At 41.3% G+C, this 27,605-nt stretch overlaps 1 protein-coding gene across 4 annotated transcripts in view; it reads right to left on the bottom strand.

The window, feature by feature from the left end:
- Positions 1–27,605, bottom strand: part of LOC105563288 (limbic system-associated membrane protein) — a 139,165-nt gene that overhangs the window by 27,608 nt on the left and 83,952 nt on the right. For 2 of the 4 annotated variants that reach the window (XM_012014754.1, XM_012014757.1), the window contains one exon: positions 1,701–1,863. In XM_012014754.1, the coding sequence (XP_011870144.1) occupies positions 1,701–1,779 (79 nt within the window). In that variant the 5' untranslated portion in view covers positions 1,780–1,863. Of the gene's footprint in view, positions 1–1,700; positions 1,864–22,875; positions 23,274–23,495; positions 23,506–23,774; positions 24,527–27,605 lie in introns of those variants that run through there. The other 2 variants (XM_012014755.1, XM_012014756.1) reach the window with 2 other exon arrangements.

Below are 27,605 nucleotides of genomic sequence, written 5' to 3'. Positions count from 1 at the left end.
CTAAATTTCATGGAGATTCATCTCGCGTCTCGCGAGATAGGCTCTTTCGCGGGCGACACGTACATTTCAGATCCTCGTAGATTTCGCATGAGCTCCAATCACCCACGTCACACGCATTCCACTTCAAGGTGTAGAAGAAGCTTAAGAATTTGCCGCACAAAGTGAGATTGCATTATATGCGATTTTGCATTGTAAAATATAATGTATAAACTTTCCGGGATGTAAGTTAATAATTTAACTCTACCGACAGATGAGTCGAGTAATTTCACTTACGAGACACGTAAGCTCCGCTTTAACCCGTGTGTGATTAAAAAGCATCCAATCGTACATAATTCAGACGTTCATAATTCAGACCAGTTGCATTTACTGGCTATTTGGTTATCTGGCTGGCTATTTAGGTGTGATTGCAAGCTATAAATATAATGTCACGCTACTAATACGTATGGAGCGAGCATTCCCCAGCGTCATTAAAGTCATGAAGTTATGGGATCCGACTAAGCATCGTTCCCCCGACGATGGACGTTAGTCGGATATTTGACGCATTCGATACGAGTCTCGGTAACCATTCGCAACGTACGACAATGATTTACCGCGTGCCGTGAGGTCTTGGAGGAATGTCCATTGTGGAAGGCTCTTTGCGACGCGACGCGGGGCTACTGCTGTTTCCATCGAGTGGTATTGGGACAAAAGAAGGCACGGCGGATATCGTTTTATTTTCGAATAGAGTTTAGATTATAGTAGATGACGGAATGGGCATATCAGGATAAAAAGCTTCGGGGTTGGAAAAATGCGTTATGATTTACGAGGCACTTTCTCGTGTAAATGTTATTTTTGACGAAAGCAATAGTTTCTATTTGTATATTCTTTAATAACGATATGCTATATTTGCCTTAAAATGCTCTCTTAGATCAAAGTAAGCAATTATACACTGTTAAATTTGACTGAGTGAGTAGTCGCCACTGCTCCTATTCAATGTGTTGTTACTTTTCATTATCATGTGTAGTAAAATTTATTATTTTAACACAAATTGTAGTTAAATTTTACACGGTTTCTTTTAACTTCGTTGTTCAATTAAATGCACGACATATAAAGCAGATAAAAAGTAGCTTCTTTTATATATGTATAAGACAATATAGGCTTCGAATTTTGATCTCAAATTCGAGATAGGACCTGATTTCTCGTTTATATATTATACTATAGTTATCTTCGGTGAAAAATTTCAATCGATACGTGTTATCATCATTTAATTGTATTATCAATTTATAGCACTTTTACGTCATTTTATACTCGACCAGTAGTGTCACACGAGAACAGCTGGTCGTTGTCGCCACCTTTCATACTAAATGTCGGACGACCGATCTGAAATTCTCGATACGATCTTTATGGCAGTCGACATTGTGTTGCCATAACTCACTCCACGTCGCTATGTTACGAGCAGGCCGAGTATCGGGGATTCGCGTTGTTAATACTTGGACATGTGCCATCGCAATACACGCGGTACAAGTCATAAATACTATTCGGGTTGTGATCTGTAAATCGATCCTGTTGCGACGATAATTTCGGAATTAGCCACGCGCATTTATTCCACGTCTATTCGCGATCCTTTCGTGCTTGTGTTCTCGACTGCTTCGCCGTCTCGTCACGCGCGTGTAATGAAAATTCGCAACGGCAGCGCTCATTTCTCTTCCCACGGCACTCACCTGTCTGCGCACCGGATGCCGAGAGGTGAGCCAAGCGATAGATCGTCAGGAGCCGAAGAAGCCACATGACACTACACATGACTGGCACGGCGCGCGGCCCCTCGCTGCCTTATCTATTCCCGCTACTGCGGCCTGTGCACCACGGCCTCGGCATCGCCATCATCTGTAACACAGGTGCGGAAATTGTGAGTAAGTAGTCGAGTTCGTTTACGGCCCGGCTTATCTCCCGACCCCACTCGACTCCGCCAATTCATCGTGTTAAGTAATCCGTGAATCGGAAATCCCGGCGCAGCGCTGTTTCATGCCAGTGTAAGGAGATTTTCGTAGGATGACTTTATCGCAGTGTCGAGTCCTGGCGTTAAGTCATCTGGAAAATCGTCGGAAAAAACATTTCCAGCGCCAACGACAGTTTCGTACACGGACAATTTGGTGCGCACGATAATAAGTGATTCACGCCGAGCTATTTATCGGTTATTTTTGCCCAACAACACGTGAGCATGTATGTGACACATCTCCGTTTACGAGAGATTATAAATACTAATAATGGTAGAGTCATTAATAAAGCGGTTAGCGTTATGCAATTAGACGCCGGACAAGTGGAAGGTGACGTGCGTAAAAATGAAGAATTCTCGGTGTCGCGAGGCAAAAGTCTCACGTAGAATGTGAGGTCAGGACGCGGGATGTTTCCGCGCGTCGGGAAATAACAACGAGGTAAAGGAGGAGGATGCGCGGCGCATCGTTGCCATAACGTAATTAACTCGTTTTATACTGGCGCTCGTAAGTCGGCCGACTGCCGCGCTAATATGAAAGTATCGCCGTCTCTACGGGTATTAACTTCTAAACTTTCCCACGGGCAGCGCGTGCGAGGAGTTTAATTAAAGTATGATTAAACAGCGTAGGCGTAATTGAATGAAACAAGTAATTCCTTGCATTCATGCATTTGGTATGAGGTGTTGTATATTGTCGACACGATATTCCGGATCACTTAATCTTTCAGAAATTTCCAACGCTCGCTTCAAAGCTTGAGAGAGCGGTTCTAAAATTTTTACAGTCTCGTAGTCGCTTCTAACGTTTCTTTATATGTAGGTAATTCCGTTAATAAATTAATGTTAATGTTAATAAATTAATCTGCGTGTTTTGATATTTTTTAAAAATTAGATAAAGGAGTAACAGCGAGAAAAATCTCAGATTAGATAATTGGAGCACGACACGTTGAATACAGGTGAAAAATGCGCGATCTCACGTATCATTATCCAATCTCGATTTCGACGATGCAGCGAAATCAAAGGCGACGGCAATTGAGGACACGGAATGGGACGTATCACGTATCGCGTTACGTAGTCCTTTTAATGGCTCGCTCATCCCTGTGTGATGCTTTAACGACCCTTTCGTTAAAGCTCACACTGATGCAACTAGCGGTTAACGATTTCAAGAGATCACCAGCTTCGAAGTCGAGTGCGTCACAAGCTTTCACTCGCTTATCAGGATGCTGTTAAGAGCTATTAGGGGTTATTGCATCTAAAATTATACTAAATCTGCAGCTTCATGTATATTAATCACGTACGTTAAAGTGACATTTTTATCTAGCGAATAAAAACATATTTAAAATATACCGACTTTTGTATACTGTTAAAGATTTATAGTCAATACGTATTGCAGCGTGCTGCTCGCATTTTCACATTTATTTTTCATAGAAAACTCCGAGAGAAGTGACTTCGCGTTACGAGTTTCTGATAGCTAAAATATATCTGCAATTAGAACGATAAATGCTAATGGAAAAGCCACGGAGCTCTTTTCCAAATTACATTAGCATAAAAGACCTGACCGGAAGTCTTGGCACTCTTGGCTCTCACTCCAGGACGCTAAACTTCTCTCGTAACACGGATTCCGGTAACATCGTCGTCGATACGTGCTCGCAATTTGATTTCAGATAAATACCTGAATATCTCTTTAAAAAGAATCGCGACGCAATGTCCAGGTTTACTCACGTTTCGTCACGTTCCGTTACGTTTCGGCAAGAACCGTAGGCAGCAATTCTTACACACCTCTCCGAAATGCTGGTGTAAAATGCGCAAGTCACAATCAGGAATCGATGTCACGTAGGAGAAGCAATTTTATCGAAATATGAGGGAGTTAGGACAAATTAGATTAGACGATATTGCTTCGTGACTCTTATTAGAATGTTACCAGATAACGTATTCCTGCAGAGAAGCTTTCGCAAAACGCCGGGCCTCCAAGAATCGGTGCGCAACGAGGGCGCGAGGAGGCGATATATTGTCCGATTTAAATCTCCCTCGCGGCGATGCACCGTCACGACGCGCTATTAATTCCGAACGATATATTTTGGTACGCGCAAGCACGACAACGGAGAAAAGAGACTGCGCCATCATTGCAATTTATTTATCTTCAACCGATCTACCTCGTCGCCAACCCCCATGGTATATATCTCGTCGTTAGTTTATTTCGTTGAGAATCGTGGCTCGATGCCAAAAATCTTCCGTATATCGTGTCCGCACCACTGCGTTCATTTCGTTTTACGCTCGCCATTGGCTCGGAGTTTCCGATTCTTCCCTTTTCTCGCGTTCTGAATTTAAAAGTTCTCGCAGGTCATAAAATCTCTCCTACACGGAAAGAACATTCTAACATTCGCACTCTGGGAATCTTATTGTGTTAATTTCTGATGCTATACGTTTCAAACTTCTGACTTAACTTGTAACGACAGATATTCTTTAATAGGGAATTAACTTTTCTCTAAGAAAAAAAACTTAAAAGGGAAGACGGCCGTTACCTGTTATCACTTACAATTAGCGTTTTTCGTCCAAATAATTAAATAAAGTAACTTTAGGATAAATGAAATTCACCAATTTAATTAACTTTAGTATTTAACTATTATTAAAACTATTTACTGTTTCTGGAATGTCAATTACTAACAAACTGATTTTAAATAATTGAATAAAAACCTATCTTTAAAATGGGTAATGCCGTGGACATTCTATATTTATCTCGAGAAATTACATAAAATGTATAAAATGTCGAAATAATTTTACGAGTAAAATAAAATTGGATGACATGAGTTTGATGAATTAATAATACGATCGGTATGTATTAATTGTAGATAATTGACGGGATGATATACGTGACAGGTTTCGCGAACATGCCATTTTGTATTTATAACCGTAAATCGATTTATATTCATTTTAATATTTTTTTATATTCAGTCATGTACTGAAGTGAATTCGAATTTGTTTACGCTACTCATATGCGTGCGTCAGTTGCTTCGCATATGTTTCCAACATATTGCAAGTTTATCAGTGAATATTTGACTTTAGCACCCAACTTATTTGCACGTGAATAATACTTCCAAAGGTTTGAGTGATTGAATTATATTTGCATTGGATCGTGTGCAAAATTATTTACCTTCTCATACAATTTCAAGTTAACTTTCTTGCGGAGTTGCTTCGTCTTTAAGAAATACCAGTCTAAGACGAGGTAAACGATTAGGTCTGGTTTCATCAAACGTCGCTTAACTTTAATCTTAGTTTAATTCATGTTTGTCCCTTTCTAGAGTAACAGTTGGAGAGAGACAAAGAATGAATTAAGCTAAGATTAAAGTTTAAGCGACGTTGGTGAAACCGGGCCTAAAAATTCTCGCTAATTGCAATCGTTGCTGCAGACAAAATTAAAGCGACGGCCACACCCGCATGTCGAAATTTTCGTTTGTACATTCCTTTGGCACACGTCGATACTTTGTTACAAAGTTGAAAGCGACGGTACGAAACGCCCCTGGAAATTTTTATGCGCGCGCAAACTTTGCCCGATACTTTCTCGCAGATTTGGCCTTGTTTTTACCCAACAAATTTTCATTTTCTCGCGACCTTTTCGCGCGGAATATGTTTAAATGTGTATCGACATCTCGATTTATTCTTCCTCGTAGCTATTCCGGACGGCACTTCCACTCGCCGCAATGCATGATTTATGCAAATACTTCATCGTACTATACGGACAGGTCGGAATTCCGTGTGGTGATATTATCCGATAATTACATCCCTATTCGAACAGGACAGATTGCTAAGCGTCACATGCAAACTTGTAACGATTTCGGCGAACTGTGCGTGCAGAATGCGCGTCGGCGAAGTTATTGCAATTAAATCGCTTAACCCAGTACAGATTCAATGAAATATAATAATGTGCTCGTAATTGACCAAACCAGGCGAAACGGACTGCAGTGTGCTTACAATTATTCGGGAAGCGCTTTACTATTTTCCATATGGCATAATGAGAGCCAGGGAAAAATTGAAAGGACATCAAATTCAACGTGCTCAAGACACTATAGAAAAACAACCGACTTTTCTTAGAAACTATAATGAAATGCAATGCTATTTGGAAGCATTCTCGATGTAAATTTTCTTGAGTAATTACCAGCGAGAACCGACGGTGTACGCGCAGCAATGTGCAAAGGAGGAACATTCAAGCATCTTAATGGCGCGATGTATTTGTACGCGTTGAGGCGACTAGAGCATGTAATCTCGTTAATCTTTTACTGCCCAAGCGACTTGCGCGACCGCATCTTACGTGCAACTTGTCGTAACGCCACGAATCACTCTATATAGGGTCAAGAGGTGCAAGTAAGTTCGCAGGCGGGGCTGAGATGGTTGTAGGTAAAGTTGGCCAAGTTTAGAGGATAGAGAGGAACACCGTTCATGACTTCACGAGCGATATGAGAAGGACGAAAGACGGAAGAGAGAAAGAGAGAAAGGGAAAGAGAGCGGGAGGGCTGCTGCTTGCACTGCAGCCGTTCTTGGAGCTCGGTTTTAATGAACTTTGCATAATGTTGCGCTGCTTCTGCCAGTCCGTGCGATTCCCATCAGGATGCCAGGAGAACGCCCGGCGGTGCAGAATATTTTTATTCGTCATGATAAAATACCTTTCAGCCGTATTCGCGTGAAAGATAGGTGCCGCTCTTACTCCTTTCGAGCATAATGTAGTCTAGTCAGGTCAAATAGCTCGCGCGCCGCCTTGGGTGGACATGTGGAGCTGGTCTTGTAATACGTATGAACGCATATCGCACGTCATATATCGACATGACCACAGAAAATTGCATCGATTCCATGTTCACTTCACCTTGTTTTGCTTTCCCGTATAAATCCATATTGTTGCTAACGGGAGAAAATAATTTGATTCGCAGTGATCACGTTATCACTGCGTTATTTTATGTTTGTTTGCACTTAAAAAAAAAAAGAAACATTTTTAATCGACAAAAAATTCTCATCTTTCATTTTTGTAGACTCCAAAATTTCTGTTGCTGGAAAACAAGTCTATAAAAATAAAGAGCTTGATTTCACTAAGTGCTGCAGAACAATTACCAAACTAATGAAGCGTGTATCGGCGCATGTTGTACGCGCAAGCCGAACGAGTTACATTACGTAGTCGTACAAGTGTTATGCTAATGTCTAAATTTACATCCGTCGTAACGTTCGAATGCGCATACGGTATTTGACGATCCGTTTTATCGCGCCTGTTGCACTATCGAATAAATAAATAAATTTATTTATATATACGATGACACGTAAGTAACCCGGCACGACTGAACGCAGCGGAAAATTAAGAACAGGGAGCTGGAATACCTTTGCACGAAAAAGATTCTCGCGGTTGCACATGGGACGGGGTATAAATCATCCCTTTTTACTCGTGCTTTCACCTGAAGCCCACGATATAGCGATCTAATATGTTTAATGCGCATTACGATGCCATTCAATATGCCATAATGTAGCCCATGTAATATACCTCGGCAGCTACTGTAAGGATAATAAGGGCAGCAGGTCGGTCTAGTATAATCCTGCAGCTTTTGCTTAGGTAGGATAATAGTTTTTAAGGGAGAACGTCTTTCACACAAGTCAGAGCCGAGAATTTACAGGCAATCTTCTTCAGACAACTTTGGATATGACGCGTACAACGTTATTGCAGAATCCATTGGTTACATTTCACAAAATAGCTCCGCGACGTATCGGTTTGTCGCGGTTTGCGGTTTCAGTTTCCGTTACATCGCGGATTGCATAATCGTATACCGAAAACGTATGTTGTAAATTTTACAGTTTATATTATGCGTTCAATTAGCTTTTACGTACACGAGATATTTTCTAATCGGGGATCAATTTTTGAACACTTCTGTCTCTTAACTAAACGATTTATCGAAAAGCATAACAGTTTATGCGATAAATTTCTATAAAATAAACCTAGTGTTTCGCAAAATGTATTTCATAAAGGATAGTTTCGATTTTATGTCATATTATATGGCAAACGCGTTCTGAAACATTCGTATGTATTTATTATAAAATTTTAGTACATGTAGCGTATTACATTATTTATAGTTACTGCGGACGTTATGGTATTATTTATACTTATCAGTTACCACATACGAAATCGCGCTATTTAGATTCCCCGATTTTGAGGTTGAAAAGTGTCGATCAAGATCGCATCAACCTCATATCGTTTTTCCATCTGCTGCGAGGCATTCGCGAAAATTGGATTCTGAACATGTGCTGTTTATGAGGGTTGGAAAGTCATCGTCTTTAACGTAAACTTTTATACCTGCGGAAAAAGGAATTGAGGAAGGGAGGGTTGCTGCTATCACACGGAAAGGATTCGGATCTCCATGTGGGAGCATATAAGAGCGTACTGAAAAATTATCTTTAATTTTATGGCAAATCGATAACACATTTTACGTAAATTAAATAGGAATGAGATTAAGTATACAACAGTCTCCTAGGAAAAATGTCGAATATGTTTACTAGTTTTTCACAAAATCGTATTTTGCCGCAAACATTTTGCACATATAAACAAGAACCGTAAAAAAAATATAAATACGTTGAATTTAGATAGAATTTTTTCAACCGAGTTGCAATCATTCTGCGTAAAATCAACGCATTCATATTTTTTCGTATATTTACCCTCCACTATAATTTCGTTCAAATATCATATACGCTTGGCATAAATTTGATAATATTTAGGGTATAGAGCTGTATAATATAATTAATGTGTCAGGTCCTGATTTTGAAAATACATAAGACAATTATATACGTACAATTTAGCAGAATATAGAGAGTGTTATTTTCAAAACAAATTGCGCGCGACAAACACATTTAACGTGTATATACAATATTATGCTCTTATATTTGCCTTCGCCGTTAATCAACGGCAATTAAATTTCAACTTGTACTATTATCTTTACAAATGATGCAATATAATAACTTTGTTCTTTTTGTGACTGATGCCTCTCGTTTGACACTTGGTCGATATACCAAGAAGATAAATTTACCGTTAAGAAGAAAGAAATGGTCTCGTGTGACTGGAAACTTTTTTCCTGACGCTTCTTACGATTGTAAAAACCAAATTTCACTATTATATATTGAGTATACATGCATATTCCACTGACTGGAAAAATATTTTACGTAAGGGATCGTATATTATACATAAAACTATTAAGAATATTCTTAAAGTCTTTATACATAAAATATGTTTTCTTTATCGCGATTGTAAGGGTAAAACATCGATGTTCGCCAGGAACCGTTTTTGAAAACTCGACGGTGCCGGCCATTCAAGCGACCTCTCAAAAGGGTGATTTTTCTTATTTATTCACATCGTCTTGTGTATTCGCATGAATTAAACCTCACGAGTCTCTGGCGGATAAGAAAATAGATATATGTGCCTATAATATTCGAGCATGGAATATTTGTAACAAGTTAGCGTAAATATTATTTTGAACAAGTTCCTCAGGATAAATATGCACGCGGCCGATTTTACTTTAAAATATCGTTTTTTCATACTGCCGTGTTTTTCAACTTCACGTGTCGTGTGTTATAGACTTTGAAAAAAAAAATAACGATCCACAAATTCATAAATGAGAGAGGTGCATTTCTATGCCCGCATAAAATTGCACTTTGATAGAACATGTTCCTTTATCGAAATAGAAAAAAAAAATCGGGAGCTTAATGGAATTCGCGTGAACGATCGATTACCGCCTTTGCAACGATCCTGGTCGCTGAAATGATTATCTCTTTTATCTCCGTATCCGGGGCTTTCGTGCAAATTAGATTTGGGACTTGACGTGCTTTGCAAACAAACTTTTTACAGTTTACAAAACATTTCTTTAGTTAATTCACCGTTAAGCATTTTACATCAAATCGTTTGGTCATTAAATAACCATTAACTTCACCGTTTAAATATTTGAGAATAAAATCAACAATTAATACTGGGAAGCACATTTTTATAAATTTCTTGAATAACATCAGAGACAGAGATAGTTTTCCATATAATTAAATAAAATTATATCTGAAAAACTTTATAAAAACCGATCAGTGTGAGAGAAGCTTATCAAAATAACGTTTTTCTCTTTAATAAATTTCAATAAAACGAAAGAGAAAATTGCGCTTTTTTATCATATGTTGGGTAAAATGTGCGTCAAAAGGAGTATTGTTCTTATATATACTAATTTGCAAGATTTTCGAATCTATTATGCAAATTTAACCCTGCCCCGTCTGTCGTGGCTCGCAATTTCTTGTTACGCGATCAAATTTCGAGTACTATGGCTCGTCAGTCGCGCGGATGTACTGATAATGAAAACGACGATCAAAGCTGCACAGATTCCTTACCGCCTTGCCTGAGGCATTCGTGCAGATTGAATCGCAAAACCGTGATATTTACGAACAACGTGATAAACGAACCGAAGGGCAACGCTGTTCAAATGTATTCTACAATACGATTATTTGATTTTCATGAGCGCCGGGCCGGGAAAGAGAGTCTCTCCGATTCTGCTTAGCATTTAAATATCAAGAGTACCTATCGCCTTTTGTTTCGATTTAGGCCAGCAAACTCGCGGTTAAACATACACCAACTCTCGCAGATGAACTTTTTATTTCATCACGACTAAATGAGTCGCATAATTTCGTTGTAAAATTATGAAATTCTATCCTGCACATTAATTATATATAGAAAGAAATATAGTACAATGCAAGAATCAATATGCAAACCTTAGACATAAATATACATACGCAAAGCAGAATGCAACGGAAAACAGAAATACCTGAATTATAGATTAGCTTTGAGTAATTGCGAGACGTAATTGTTCATGAAAAGATATGGGCGAGAAAATTAATAGTCGCTGGCGATGATGCGAAATTCTCATTTTATCGAGGAAGAGAGGCGGTACGCTCGAAAAGACTGAATGAAAATTAGGATTAACGACCTCGCGAGGAATAGGGTCGATGGAATTGAAAGAATGGATCAAGTAGAGGGGGGGGGGAGAACGAGAGAGGTCAGCGAGAGGAAAAGGGAAAGTGGGTGGACGAAACTGATTTATGATAAAGAACAGGAAACGTAGGCAAAGCACAATCGCAGCTTCTTCTCGACGCGAGTAGGAAATTAGCGCGGCAAAAAAAAAGATTCACTTTTCTGTCTTCATGTCCGAGTGATTTATATGCGAAAAAAGAAGTTGGTAATCGCAGCATTACGACGCAGCTGAACTTTTCTCCCATCGTTTCTGCAATCTAACGCATCTCTTCATCCTCTTTCTCACATCTGTTTCTCCCTAGTAACTTTATCTATCTCCTGACTTTGTTCTCGAGTAATTAGAATTATTATGATTAAACTGGTCGTTGGTTTTTTTACAGTTTAATCTTCTTTACCCTCCGGCGCCGAGCCAAATTACATCTGCTGCCGTTCATGCGAAGAAAATCAAGAAAGTCCGTGACTTCTGCTGCGTTCTTTTATGGTTAGAACGCGATATCTTTTTTTCTTTTCATTTTTTTACGACCGAGGGGTATTCTCCTTGTCGGCTCTAAGGAGCTATAACTTGAAAACTTTGGATAATGCGTCGTGTGAATAAAAGCAAAGCAAGTGCTTGTGCGCTCTTATTTAGTTTTGAAAGAATTTATTTATTCATTTTCGAAATATGCATAGTTGCACTGAAAGTAACTTTAGCTACTTAATTTTACTTGTAGCAAATATGGTTGCAATAAAAAGAGAAACAGATATTGGAGGCCTTTTTAAGGTGAATGTGTACACTAAATATTGATTTAGTATAGATACATTAATTAATGCCTCTTCGTAAAATAAATATTAAATGAAAAAATATTAAATCTTAAATATAAATTTTTTTTGCATTGATGCATATATAGAAAATTTGTGTTATATATAGAAAATATATCTTCACAATTTATCGTGCGTTTTATTTCATTTTCGCGGATTGAAAACTGAAAAGACGAGATGACAGATCAACAGTTATAACAAAACGAAACGTGGTATCGACAAGTGTATGTCATTGTATTGTGATTTTGCATGACGCATTGTTTTCAATGCTACCGCGATTACATTTTCGACGGGGCAATACCGTGATACAAGATTTCGCGCCAAATGAGCAACAATAACGTATCCCATATTGCGTTTAAGAAAAGGCTAAGCTGGACCAAAGACAATTCGATGTAACGCGGGTTTCACATAGCTTTGGGGCGTTCGTTAGAATGCTCAAAGGAAGATAATAAACTCGTCTGGTCCGCTCTAATTACGCCCAGCGGGCATAGCGATTATCGGCGTCGCGTAGCGTTGCTGGATTTTAAATAGCTGGCCGGTTACAAAGCATCCCGTTTTCGAGGTACAATGCCTCCTCTCTACAGAGTAACGAAGGCAATGAAGATGCTGAAAAAGCTGCGGTCGTGTATGTTGCCGGTTTGTGTCGGGTCTTTTAATACCGTTCGGATCAATGCGTTGGACAAAGTGGAGTTTAGTTCGTGATGCTTGGACGTCGGCTCTGTGGCGCGCAAGCTTACGCGAGTGCTTGAAACCAAGTTGGTTACAACACTGGAGAAGAGAGTTATTGAAGATTGCCATCATTTTGTATGGTTCCGTCAATCTACCGTCTGTTAGAGCTCAAAGACGTCAAAAGCAAAGCGATAAGAAAGTTTGATTCGTGAGCCTGAAACGTTGTATATTTATGCGAGAAAGGAAGGTTTTTCCGCTCGTTTGTATGTATACAAATTAATTATATGTATATATGTAAATTAACACTTTGAAGCATAGTGGTATGAAAAATGTCCCATTTTTTCAGTGCCTCAACGCGCATGGTCGAACGTTATTCATACCACCTTTAAAATTGTGTAATTTTGTATTCGAAATAGTTAAAATAAAACTATTTTGTCACATCTTATAAAAATAAAATTTCTGTGCAACTAAGCATATGTATATTCTTTTTGTTGTAAAATTCTCAAAGAGTTAAAAAGGCAAGGACTCCTCTCTACTCGGAACACATATATTGATTTCTTTTCAATAAATAAAATAAAACATCAATGTGATACTCCGTAGCTTGGAGCAATCGTAAGTCACAAGGTTGTTGACACCTGTTTGCGAAAGTCACTGAGAAACTGTTTAAAAGTAGGCTAGAGGAACGGAGCGAAGAAGAGACGAAACATCCCGCAGGACGATAAATAAAATTATAAGGGTAGGCTATAAACGGGGCGAAAGAATAAGAAAAACGTGGAGGGAAGGACTGGCGTCAGAAAGAAGACCCTGTGGAAAGGGGGCGACCGCTTGGTTTTCTTTTCCGAGAGTCTTTAATCGCGCTTATGAAAGAGAAACATACCGTCTACTGAGATGAAGACGGTCGCGACCGCTCTCTGAAGCTTCTAAGGGCTGATGAAAATCTCAGCGTGCTGACTTAAGAGATCGAATTAAGTTTAACCGCTTCAATTCCCGAGCGATAAGGCTGGTTTTATTGGCGCACAATTGGCGAACCTGGCGCTAAATTAAAGCAAGTATTTCTAGCGGTAGCGGCGGTCTTCCCTCGGAAAATGGAGCTTTCACTTTAGTTTTTACGACGTTACATTACCCCGCAAATCAATGTAAACGTCATTATTCTTACAACGTTACGGACGATGTTGTCACAGGATAGAGAATTTAAATAATTGCCCTTGAACGATATTAATGTCCGTTACTTTGAGATTTAACTAAGTTTCAACTTTGCGAAAAAACGTTTTTGTAGCGAGAGAAAAGTTTATAATTGATATAAGTGTCATTTGCGATAATGTAAATCCCGAGAGACTTGATATATTAAATGAATAATAATATCGCGTATCACAAAATAGAAAGACGATATGAAATTAGCTTTCCTGGAATCATCGATTACTTTCGCGATGGTTATGATAAAATAAGTCCTTGTTACATCGACATATTTTAATGTACCCGAAGCAGATAAATGCAGTACGTGGAATGGCATGAAATCATATTCCGTAGACGAGAGAGATGAGATATTGAATGTGAGAAAATATGAAACCGACGGACGGCTGTGATAGAAGGTTGCTTTTTAATCACATTGAATTTACTGTGTTATTAGCAGTCTTTTAAATTCCGAGTAAATCCACGCATGGTCGCGATTGGCGGCGCGTATTTTTACGAGACCGAATTACGTTGCCTGCATATGCGCATACTACATGTACTCTGTGACGAATTTATACGCGAATATGCGGGTATAAACCTTTTCTCGCTCGCGGACCCGAAAAATTGAGTCCTGTTTCATCGGCTGCCGTGTAATCAGCTAACAAACTGATCGAGTTTGCCGAACCTCGTGTAGCGAAAAACAATATTTTCATATCGTTCGCTTCGTCATAACTATCTTTCACATACATGGCAAAAATAAATAATACTGACGAACCATTAAGGGCCGTGGACCGTAGGAATAAAGATGGAATAAAGCGGGGGCATTTTTTTTTTAATTTTTGCCACTTTTGCTAATGTTCTCACTTTCCGGAAGGCGCGTTTTTCTAAACTCGCGCTTAGTTGGTCGTGTCCTTATCTTGAAAGAGAGATCGGCGCAAAAACGGCCGCGCGGTACAGCGTAAGTCTGTTCGCTCGTCGGAGCGAACCTTAATGGGGAACGGAAGGGTATCGCATGCTGAGAAAAGTTGGATCCTCCTCGTGGAAAGGTTTCGGTCCGCAAAAAGGGACGCTAACAGAAGGTGATTGGTATGGTCGGAGGTGATGAACAGTGTAACTGCGGTAGCAGGCCTTCGATCCCCATGGGGCATGTCGAGCGTGGAATTAGGCACTTTTCCAGTAAAGTACTTGATCCGGTCGACTGTATGAGTTTAGAGCGGCAGCTAATTACCACGGCACTCTCTCGCGGCACTCTCGCGCCTCTCTCTGAGTCTTGCTCGCTTTTACATTTCGTTTTCTTCCTTCTTTCGCGCATCTATCCCTGTTCTTTCAGTTAAACTTTCTATATACTCGCTCCTTTTCTCCGCTTTCTTTTTACAAATCCTTCTCGATCTCGTTTCACGCCCTCCAACTATAGAATTCACCTTTACCGATTTGCAAATCCAGCACGTGGTTCTTTGTACACTGCGTAATCGATATCGTAACCGGGCGTTTGAAAACGAGTTTCTCTTGACAAAGTTGTAAGTCTACTGTCAGCATGAAAATAAATATGAAAAGCGGTCGGGGCGTTTACTACGTTGTCGGGACATTTCCGGAGCATTTAACGAGTTAATTAAATTTCTTTTTGAAATCTTATCACACCAATTAAACTTGCGGATGTAACAAAGGACCCGTAACTTCAAAAAGTAAGCAATTCATAATAATAAACTAGCGTGATTTATACATGTTTCGCGTTGCAATAATGCGCACGATAAATCGCTACGATTGCGAACATAAAAATGAGTTCTAAGGCAGAGATGCAATTATAAGTCCTCAGAAACCTTACGTTTTATCGTGCGAATTAAAAATTGCGATTATCACCAAACGGAAATCTTCTATTCTAATCTTTCAGCAACAGCGACGTTAATCGTTCTAGAAAAACGTAAATAAAAACTAAACCGACAAGTACAGCCAAGAATTTCGATATTAACTTTACAGAAAATAGATCAGATTTGCAATTAAGGTAAAATACACGTGTAAGTTACCGTCCGCAATTGAACAATAACGGTTCGCCGTGCCAATTGTCTTTTACGTCTTATCTCTTGCATGCATTATGCAAAGCACGCAATATCGTATAATGAATACTCGTAGAAAACAAAGGACCTCTCGTGAGCTCTCAATAATGCAAACCACGCAGACCAATTATCAAGTACTGATAAACCGTTTAATCTATCTCTTTTCTAACTACGTTCCGAGATTGTTATTAAGCTTCGAAAGCAATAAGAGAACGGACCACTTGAGATATCTTTAATAACGGCAATCGCCTTTATAAGTTCAAGATCTTCGATGGGGAAGATCAATCATTACTTTGATTGGCTGAGTCATCGAGACGCGACGTGATGCGGTTTTTTAGATCGATACGCGGTGGATATCCGCACGGGCATCTAATACACCGGCAGATCACGGAGCACTTTTGTTCCGCTGGTTTTTTTGCCGCCCCGACTGGAAAGCACTCTCCATTTACACTGTAAAAGCTTCGCGCAACTGAGGTACCGAGTAAAGCGAATCGAGAGACGTGGAAACAAATCGAGAGACGATTCGAGACGAGTGTACGAAGGGATGCGATGGTACGTATGTACGTCGATCGTCCGCGGGAATTTTCTCGCGAAATTTGCCAGCGAGCTCCGCCGGCGTTCGCGTACACAACATAAATAATGCAGCTGCACAACAGCGTCATTTCCTGACGTCGTAATTAACTGTCGAGTTACTCCGACTAAATGCGGCAGCAAATTGCTGTCGCCTATACATTTGCGTATCGGGAAAATATTGTTGATCGCGCGCATACGCAACATAACATTTCCCATCTCGATGTTTATCGCGCGTTACTCTCCCGAATCGCGGGAAACCTCTCGCTTATTTCCGAGCGCGATATCGCGACGCGCTTTCCTTTCGCATATAGCTGGTTTCCGCCGCGGAAACAATATCAACCGGCGTCATATATCATTCGTGAAACGTGCGGCGGGGCCGAGGCAAAGCTCCGAGAGTACGAGATATCGCAGTCGAGCGATCGATAGCGTCGTAAAGGATCCATCATAATCAGTTGCGGAATCTCGACCTCGTGGATTTGATTCGGCGCGGTTTGATTCCATTCTGCGGTGCCTCTATCGACACGGGATACACGGCTTTGATTATATCCGAGGTACCAACGGTACAGAAACGCGACCCAGCTGCACCGGAAACGGAAACGCGGGAATTCAAGGGGGACCGACCCGAGTATTCCCATCACGTGTCGGACGAGCGACGGCGCGTTTCTATCCAGCCCCACGCGCCGCGCCGGTAGCGTTTCCTCTCAATTCCCTCCTTCGCGAGAGGAGAGTTCTCGTACTTCGCCTTCTCCGACAGCTCCAAGGGACGTCTCTCTTCGCGTCTTGTCCCCGAGCCGATTCTCGGCCGCGCGCGCGTTCCACCTGGATGAGCGAGCCGATTCGCGCCCACGATTTCGCACGATGGGAGATCTTTGCGCGCACCAAAGGGACGGCACGTGGCCGGAGACGCGCTTTGTACCGTCAGAAGTTGAAAGCTAAAACATCTGCGGAATTTCCTATTGTATGTGGAGAATTTCGCGCCAAAAGAGTGCTACACTCTCTGATATGCGAGGGCATTCTCCTTACCGGAACAATGTCAAATGTATTGTTCGCATTCTCCGATTTGGAAATTTCGAAAGTAACTAGTTCCCTAGGGACTTAAAAAAATCCAGCTCATTTTCTTCTTTTATTTCGACAATTTGGTCCGGCGAATCTCCGTTGCGGCGGAGGGGGAAAACAATTACTAGAAACTTGTTCGCCAGAAGTCGCAAAGCAAAAAGACAAGAGATTGAATCGAGTAAAGAGCTCCTCTCGCGTAACTGATAACCCGGGCGTTTCTACACGGCACGGATTTTGAAAGTAATGAACTTTAAATCGGACCATCCGTCCGAGCCTAGCAGCGCGCCAGCTTGGCTCACGTGAAATAAATAACTCAGCAGTTTTTACTAGCCGATCGTTGTCGGCCATTAGAGGAAGAGAGCTTCTAAGCTTCCGCCGCGGCGCCGTAGTTTCCGGGCCATCGCGGAATATCGGACGGTCGATCTTACCCTTAATTACAAGTCATTGTCCCGGGTAGCACCGCGGGAGTCCGAGTTCCAGGAAACTTGCTTGATCGTCTTGCAGCTGCGAGCACGCGTCGTTCGGTCGCAAGACTACCCGAGTGTACGTAGAGAGCCTGCCTCTTGAGTTCCTCGGGCTTAATGGAACTTCTACTTGGATGCTACAACGCTACCTTCCTATCTTCCAATTGATTCCACTCACGCGCCGCTCCGGGCTAGAGCCCGCACCGATAGCTCTAACTATTCGAGGGGAAAGGAATCGATCTCTGCCTATCGTTCATTCTTACCGCCTTACGCTTTTATCGCGCGCTTTCAATCAATCGGGAATTCGTGTGATTTTATTATCAAAGTCGGTCGGCGATGTCAGTACGCCCCAAGATTCGATCGATCAAGTAATCGAGTTACAGAAGCGTGGACTGGGAATGGTAGTAAAAGTAACCGCACATCATGCTCGATCGCGTGGAAACACGCGCGATCTTCGAGTTTGCGATCAGAAAAATAAATAGATAATAAGTGACAGTAATAAAATAATATTAAAGAAAAAGAGTTTAATATCTGTAGGGAGAATTTACGAATTTCTCTTCTTTAAGCGATTCATATCAAATCTTGATAATATTTCTTATTGACGCAGCGACATAGTCGTGAATTTAATTTAAATTGAGCTTCTTGCATTAAAAAAAATATACTTTCATGCCAAGTTAATTAACGCGTTCCTCGCGATGCGATAATAAAAGTAAAAATCATACACGATTGTGCGCAACGGATTTATCAGCTTTCTTCTGCCTCTTCGTTCCGGAATTTCGCTTACGTCTGCAATTATCCGCAGAGAGTAATCGACGGGTGCGTCTTAATTACGAAAAAATAGAAAAAAAAGGTAAAAGGTTTCGCATTGTGAGAATTATAGCTGAGCCGCTTCGGAAACTTCCAGTTGATTCCACTCACGTGCCACTCCGTAGTGACTTATAAAGACGTTTATATCCACTCGAGAGAGAGAGAGAAAGGAGAAAAAAAGGGGGTTTTGGCAAATGCTTTCGCGTCTTGGTCGAAACTCTGGAGTTTTACGCTCATTTAGTAATCTCGAATAATAAGAAATTCCTTCGACACTTTTTCAGTTCGAGACGGATTCGCGGCGCGTACTTTTATCCGCGGGAGGGGAAGGGAAGTGAGCACGTTCTCTTTTTGGAAGAGCTTCCGAGAGGATTGCGAGATTTAACGGGATTAATATCGTTTAATCTTTTTGCGCGTTTCGTGTTATCAAAGCACGAAACGCTTGCGAGCGCATGTCGCGTGCGTTACACGATGGTGAGTTTCCGCTGCACGGACCGCCGGGCGCTTACCGGCCGCGCTTAATGGAACGCGAACTTGGCGTTAGCGCGCGGACCTCATCGTATCCCTCCCGATCGATTTTACTCACGCGCCACACCGGAACAGATTGCACGCTTTCCTGTATCTAGCCGCGATGAAAAACGCTCGCTGTGTTTTCGGTTCATCATCGCACCTGCGCTTTTATCGCAGGTCACGCGCATCCGTTCGCAACGACCGTAATTCTCGAGCGGAGCGCCAAGACGAAGCCCGCTCTCGATATTTTCCTCATCTCGTCAGATCGCGACGAGAGTGGTCCGTACTCGGGGAAGACGTTGCGGAGAACGGAAACGGGCGAGGGAAAACGCGAAGGCACTTCCGTATCATTGTTCTAATTTTTTGCGGCCGTAAAACGGTCTATTTTTCGCCGGAGTTTTACGATGAATCTGAGAGATTTTCAAGTGGACGAGCCGCTGAGCGATAATACGAAAGAAAATATCGACGAAGATGTAATATACGGGATATCCTATATTACGTAAATGTATATCACAAAATCTCCTATTTGCTATACTCGGAGAAAAAAGTAATCCCGGCAGCCAGAAAATTGAGGAAAGATAGCCTCGCAGCTTTGTATTGCAAAATTGCGATAAGAAAAATGAATAAATTGCACAAACTCAAGGGAATATAGTAACGTTAACCATTTGTGATCAATATAGTAGGATGGCACGCAAGAAAATAGTATTGCAAGATAGTTTTCTTAACGATAGATTATCGACAAAACTTATGTCCTGAAATGTCATCACGGCGTATTAATTTATTTCAAACTATGTCTACAAAAAATTGTTGCGAATTTTGTACACTGTACCTAAATATGTACAGTAATTTCGCTACGTAGGTATTCATTGTCACATTTGTCTCCGTGACTGTATTTTAATAGTTTTTACTTTTGTTCTTATAATTTTGTAAAATTACATGTGCATTTTAAAATTTGAAGTAATTATATCATGAACGTCAGTATTTTCTTGACCATATCTGGCATCTTTAATAATAGAGCAGATTTATTGCGAAAAATATTACCTCAGCCAGGGTTTGAACCTGGACCGCCCTACACTCTAGCCGGGCGTCTCATCAATTCGACCAACGAGGCATATGATAATATTTGTCGCAAAATTTTCGCGCGCCCTTGCCGGCGCGCAGTTCACAAAAGTCGAAAATATACGCGTAGACAACATCTTTATAATGTTATTGCGACAAATATTATCCTATGCCTCGGTGGTTGAATTGGTGAGACGCCCGCCCAGAGTGTAGGGAGGTCCAGATTCAAAGCCTGGCTGAGGTAATATTTTTCGCAATAAATTTGCTGTATTATTAAAGATGCCAGATATGGTAAAGATAATACTGACGTTAATTATGAAGAATTTTTATTATAATATAATAGTTAATTATATTATGGCTGGTAAAATCATTTTGCTTTCTCGAAGAGAGTATTCTTTCGAGATCTTTTTAAAATAGAATTGACGTAAGAATGTGTTAAACAATTATTTGTCATTATTTCTCAACTAACGTCAATACGTAAAACAACTAATACACATATTGGATATATCAAACTTTTGTTTGTATCACGCAAATAGATATTTTAACAAGTTAATCACGTAACTTGTGAAAAAAAATTATATTAGAGAAAATCTTGTATACTGCGTGTATCAAACCCGATTCGCAAATTATCTTGCAAGCAGGTAATTAATAAGATAATTGTATAATGTTCACAAAAAAGTTAAATTGTTACAAAACTAATGTCCAAATATTTCAAAAATAATGATGTCACTGCGCTTATGTAATCTTATTTGCTTGTTGCAAATAAATATTCAACACAAGATAATGTGCGAAAAAGATATTTTATTATGAATGTTTTCATGTCTTGCAAACAGATTTTTAATAAGACAATTCATTGCCAAGAAAATATTTAGCAATGAAACTAATTCAAAAATATCTCAAAGATAATTATATATGTTGCACTTGATCAAATGCTATTCGTAGCACGCAAATAGATTTTTAACAAGTTAATCACGTGACTTGTAAAAAACATTAAATTAATTCAAAATTGATTTTTAAGTTAAATTGTTACAAAACTAATGTTCAAATATTTAAAAATAACTATCATTGCGTTTTTCTAATCTTATTTGCATGTTGCAAATAAATATTCAACACACAAGATAATTTTCAAAACAGATCTTTTATTCTCTCGGAATTTATCTTGAAAAATAACTCAGTTCTCTCATTAAGTATCTTAAAATTAATATTAAAATATCCCAACCGCAGTAATTATGTATCGAATCTTTTCGTGTCTCGTAAACGAATTTTTAATAAGACAATTTATTCCCGAGAAAATATTCAGCCACGAAACTAATTCAAAGATATCTCAAGGATAATTATATACGTTAATCACGTGACTTGTGAAAAACATTAATTATTAAAAATTGATATTAATTTTGAAGTTAAGCTATTACAAAACTAATGATCAAATATTTCAAAAAATAATTATATCTTGGCTTATCAAAACTTATTTGTATATTGCAAACAAATATTCAACACACAGGATAATTTTCAAAAAAGATATTTTATTCTCTCAGAATTTATCTTGAAGTAACTCAGTTCTCTCAATTATCTTAAAATTAATATTAAAATATCTCAACCGTAGTAATTATGTATCGAATCTTTTTCGTGTCTAGTCAAAGAATTTTTAATGAGACAATTTAATCCCGCGAAAATATTCAACCACGAAACTAATTCAAAGATATCTCAAAGATAATTATATACGTTAATCACGTGACTTATGTGAAAAACATTAATTATTAAAAATTTATATTAATTTTGAAGTTAAGCTATTACGAAACTAATGATCAAATATTTCACAAAATAATTATATCTTGGCTTATCAAAACTTATTTGTATGTTGCAAGTAAATATTCAACACACAAGATAATTTTCAAAAAAGATATTTTATTCTCTCTCGGAGTTTATCTTGAAATAACTCAGTTATCTCAATTATCTTAAAATTAATATTAAAATATCTCAACCGCAGTAATTATGTATCGAATCTTTTCGTGTCTCGTAAACGAATTTTTAATAAGACAATTTATTCCCGAGAAAATATTCAGCCACGAAACAAATTCAAAGATATCTCAAAGATAACACGTTGCGCTTGATCAAATGCTATTCGTATCTCGCAAATAGATATTTTAATAAGTTAATCACGTGACTTGTGAAAAACATTAATTATTAAAAATTGATATTAATTTTGAAGTTAAGCTATTACAAAATTAATGATCAAATATTTCACAAAATAATTATATTTTGGCTTATCAAAACTTATTTGTATGTTGCAAGTAAATATTCAACACACAAGATAATTTTCAAAAAAGATATTTTATTCTCTCGGAATTTATCTTGAAATAACTCAGTTATCTCAATTATCTTAAAATTAATATCAAAATATCTCAAACACAGTAATTATATATCGAATCTTTTTCGTGTCTGGCCAAAGAATTTTTAATGAGACAATTTAATCCCGCGAAAATATTCAACCGCGAAACTAATTCAAAGATATCTCAAAGATAATTATATACGTTGCGCTTGTAAATGCGCTACTCGTATCTCGCAAGAGATATTTCACAAGAGAATCGCATGTAATTTCCGAGAAAAATATCTTCCGGATTCGAAACCACGCAGACGCAGACTTCCCCTTTAACTTTTAGATACAACGTTGAGACACCAAACGAACGATGCAACGAATTTTGACGGATTTCGAAGAAGTAAGTAACGAACACTTACCGGGGGCTGCTTCGCCGTCGCCCGACGCCTCGCCCGGGCCTCCTCCTCCTCTCAGGTTAGACTCCTCCATAGTTTCCTCCGAGTTGCACACGTAACACTCGCGAAAATCGGGTTAATTACGCGCGCGCGCGCGCGCGCGCACTAATCAGCGGCATACGACGATCGCATACTTCGCCCGGCACTCCCGACGTTAATCACGCGCGACACGCACTTTATCATTCCGCGACGTGAAAAGAACCCTCGCCGCCAATTAAAACGTTCAACTTTCGCGATCGCGCGTCTCAATGCGCGGCTACGGAACTATGCCGTTCGCGACGTTACCGAAAAACTCACGGGACAATGTTGCCAACTTCGTCTCGTGCGACGCTCCCAGCCGGTAGAACCGAATTAAGCCTCGTCTACATAGAAGTCGTAAGAATAGTCGACTGTGATTGGTCAATTCTTATGTGTCCGACGAAATTGACCAATCGCAGTCGATTATTCTTACGACTACGACTCTGCGACTCGCATTGTAGACCACGCATTAAAGCCTCCGCTACAATGATTCTCGGTTCTGTCTACAATGGTCGTAGTCGTAGTCGCTCAATAAGAATTGACCAATCGCAGTCGATTATTCTTACGACTACGACCATTGTAGACAGAACCGAGAATCATTGTAGCGGAGGCTTTAATGATCTCTCCGACGCGATGCGGTAAAACGTGCCGAACTTCCGCGCGGTGCATTCCGCGAAATAGAAACGAAATATGTACGCCGAAACGAACGCTCGGCGAGTATCAAAGGCGCTTTTCGTTATTCACGTCACATGCGTCGCATCGCTTCCCGTTCGAGCGGCAAGTCGCGGCAGCGAAAGAGAGAGAGACAGAGAGAAAGTCCTCTTCGTCTGTCGGATTATCGATACCGTGGATATTGTTAACGGAGCGTCGCACACCGCACACGCGTGTTACTCCGATCGCGCTCGCGTTCCGCGGGGAAGCAATGGAGCGAGGCGGTTACACGCCCGGCCGTCTCGAGCCACGACGTACGACTGATCGTAACTTGTTTTTCACGCGCTCGCGGTGTGCCGGCGTACGTTACGGCTTATCGCGCGCCGGCAAAGGTCACCCCTCTACCGGGTACGCGGGGATGAAATGATTCGTACGCGAGGCGGCTACCAGCGTTTTTACAACGTTCGTTGTTTATTGTGTTTCTCGGAACGCGAACGCGATACCGTTCGTACACAAAGGGGGCTCGATCGTTGGCCCGCTATTAGATTTGCCGCCGGGTAGAAAATTTCTAGAGACTCGACAACTTTTCTATTCTGCAGCCCATTGAGAAATTTTTTTAAGCGCGTCGACTGGCTACGAGATAGAACATTTCTAGGTTCCCGTAGAACTTTCCTGTCCTCGTCGTACGGCAAATTTAATAGCAATCTTAAAACGCGAGCGCGATATCGTTCGTACACGAGGCGACTCGATCGTTAGCTTGATATTACATTTTGCTGCCGGGAAAATTTCTGGAGACTCGACAACTTTTCTATTCTGCAGCCCATCGAGCATTTTTTTAAGCGCCTTTACTGGCTACAAGCTGGAAAATTTCTAGATTCTCGACAACTTTCCTATCATGGTCGTACGACAAATTTTTCAATCGCGTCACTTCCCATACAGCACGCATGCCTAAAAGACATCTTTAAGACATCTTTAAGTCGTCTTTTAGACATGCGTGCTGTATGGGTTGGCTCCAGGATAGGAAAGTTGTCGAAAATCTAGAAATTTTTTAATTTGTAGTCAGTCAACGCGATTAAAATATTTGTTGCACGGCAAATGTAATATTAATCTTAGAACGCGAGCGCGATATCGTTCGTATACAAGACGACTCGATCGTTAGCCTGATATTACATTTTGCCGCCGAGTAGAAAATTTCTAGAGTCACGAGAACTTTTCTATTCCGCAGCCCATCGATAAATCTTTTAACCGCGTTGACTGGCTACTAGCTAGAAAATTTCTAGATTCCGGCAAACTTTCCTATCCTGGAGCCAGTCGACACGGTTGAAAAATTTGTCGTACGACCAGGATAGGAAAGTTCTCGAAAATGTTGAAATTTTCTAGCTTGTAGTCAGCTAACGCGCTTAAGAGATTTGTCGCACGACAAATGTAATAGCAATCTTAAAACGCGAGCGCGATATCGTCCGTATACGAGGCGGCTCGACCGTTTGGCTAATATTACATTTGTCGTACGACAAATTTTCCAAGCGTGTCAATTGACTGCAGAATAGAAAAGTTCTCTAATTTATCTATTCTGAATTTATAACGCCCGCGCGACAAACGAGCGAGCGGGCAAGCCGCGTGAAAATAGCCGCGAGCCAGAAGGAAACGGGTTCAAACACGTTCGCGACGAAAACGAAAATTATCTATTCTGCAGTCAGTCGACGCGCTTGGAAAAATTTGTCGAACAAATATAATATTAGCCTTTGTTTTTCATTGTCCCTTGAAACGCGAGCGTGATATCATTCGTATACAGGTGGTTCGAGCGGTAACGTCGGCGGCAGCGGCAGCAACAGTGGGCGGCGGCGGCGGCGGCGGCGGCTCGACTGACCGGCAGTTATTTTCGGCGGCTCGAGCGGCGGCGGCAGCGGCGGCGGCGGCTCGAGCGATACGCATTTGTTTTCGGCGGCTCGAGCGGTGACGACGGCGGCGGGGGCGGCGGCGGCGGCTCGAGCGATACTCATTTGTTTTCGGCGGCTCGAGCGGTGACGACGGCGGCGGGGGCGGCGGCGGCGGCTCGAGCGATACGCATTTGTTTTCGGCGGCTCGAGCGGTGACGACGGCGGCGAGGGCGCTCGACTGTTACTTTACTCGTCTGTTTCTCACTCTCCCACGGAACGCGATCGTGTTCGCACGCGTGTCGCGAAGACGCGACGATCGAGGATCGTAGTACCGCCTGTACGACGTTTCGTGAGACCATCACCGGCGGTAAACGGTATCTCTATAGCACTATTAAAGGCCGATGTCTCGAGGGAACTTTTAAAACGTTCACGCTTCCTTGTCGGTCTCGATTCGCGTCGATAAGAGAGAGAGGGATGGAAGCGACGCGACGCGAACGTGTTTCAATCTGTTTTCGGCGGCGGCGGTGGCGCTCGACCGTTTCTCATTTGTTTCTCACTCTCCCACGGAACGCGACCGTGTTCGCACGCGTGTCGCGAACTCGCGAAGACGCGACGATCGAGGATCGTAGTATCGTCTGTACGACGCTTCGTGAGACCACCGGCGGTAAATGGTATCTCTACAGCACTATTAAAGGCCGATGTCTCGAGGGAACTTTTAAAACGTTCACGCTTCCTCGTTCTCGATTCGCTTCGACGAGAGAGAAAGAGAGGGGGATGGAAGCGACGCGACGCGAACGTGTCTTAACCTCTGTTTTCGCTCTGGCTCGAGACTGATATTTTCACGCGGTTTGCCCGCGAGCTCGATTCGCGGATACGTCGTGCGGGACGGGCGTTATGAATGATCGTTTCTCTTTGATATTTACGCGCGGTAATTGTTTCTTTAATGATGATTGGGCGTTTCGCGCGCAACGCTCTTTCGCCGGGTTTGCCGATGGAACGTAATTTGCGGCTTTTCAACGCGGGAGTAATACGCGCTCGTTCCGGCGCTGCGGCGGAAAAAGCCCCGATGTACCGTTCATTAATAGCGCGCGCATTTACGCGGGATTCGTTCGGATTGTCGCGTCTCGACGTTATCAAGCGGCCAATTTCGTCGCTCGCGCATTTCAGAACGGCTTTCGCCGCGCTTCCCGATCCGGTCATCGAATCTGGAGATCGGAATAATAACCGACGCCACTTCGTACGCGGAAGTGCGGCCTGCTTCAAAGCGTTCGTCCTCGTCTTTCTGTCGGCAAAGAAAGGAGAAGACGAACGCTTGTATCATCGGCCTGTCCAACTTCTCTCTCCCTCTCCTTCCGGTTTCGAAACGAACGGCCGCGACCGATGGAAAGCTGGAAGCGATCATCCCGGCGACTCGATCGCGAATCTTTTCCTCCGGGCGTGAACTCGTGTAAATTGAACATTTTCACCGACAAATAATATCAAACTCGTCGATGAAATTGCCTCACTTTTCACGAGTTGGCGCCAGAGAAAAGGATTCATGCTCGAGTCCCCCCCCCCTGATCAGGGGGTCAGTTCTGCATCTTGCAGTAACGTGAAGATGCTAAAAGTGCGAGGCGCCTTGTCTCTTTCCATGAGGACGGTTAGAGGGAGACAAAGCTGCTCACTTTTAGCATTATCACTGCGGTGTTGGACCGATGGCAGAGAACGATCCGTAAACGCTTAAGACTGTCTTAGATCGTAGACGTAAGGCAAGGCAGAGAGAAACGTAAGTCGTATACAATAGCCTTTCACGACTTACGTTTCTCTCTGCCTTATTGCCTTACGTCTACGATCTAAGACAGTCTTAAGCCCGTATCAGACTACGGATTGAGATTGGGATTAGATTGAAATTTGACCAGAGTAAAAGTTACTGAACTTAAGATTAGTAAACTTTACTGTGATTGGTCAAATTTCAATCTAATCCCAATCCCAATCCGTAGTCTGATACGGGCTTTAAGGCTCGTCTACGTAGAAATCGTAAATTCGTAGTCGTAAGAATAATCAACTGCGATTGGTCAATTTCGTCAGACACATAAGAATTGACCAATCATAGTCGACTATTCTTACGACTACGACTTTACGACTTCTATGTAGACGAGGCTTTAAGCC

The sequence above is a fragment of the Vollenhovia emeryi genome, unplaced genomic scaffold (genome assembly GCF_000949405.1).
Source record: "Vollenhovia emeryi isolate VEMERY1.0 unplaced genomic scaffold, V.emery_V1.0 DF939178.1, whole genome shotgun sequence".
NCBI lineage: Eukaryota > Metazoa > Arthropoda > Insecta > Hymenoptera > Formicidae > Vollenhovia > Vollenhovia emeryi.
The sequence above is the reverse complement of the archived record's forward strand: the minus strand, read 5'-3'. Positions and strand labels throughout refer to the sequence as shown.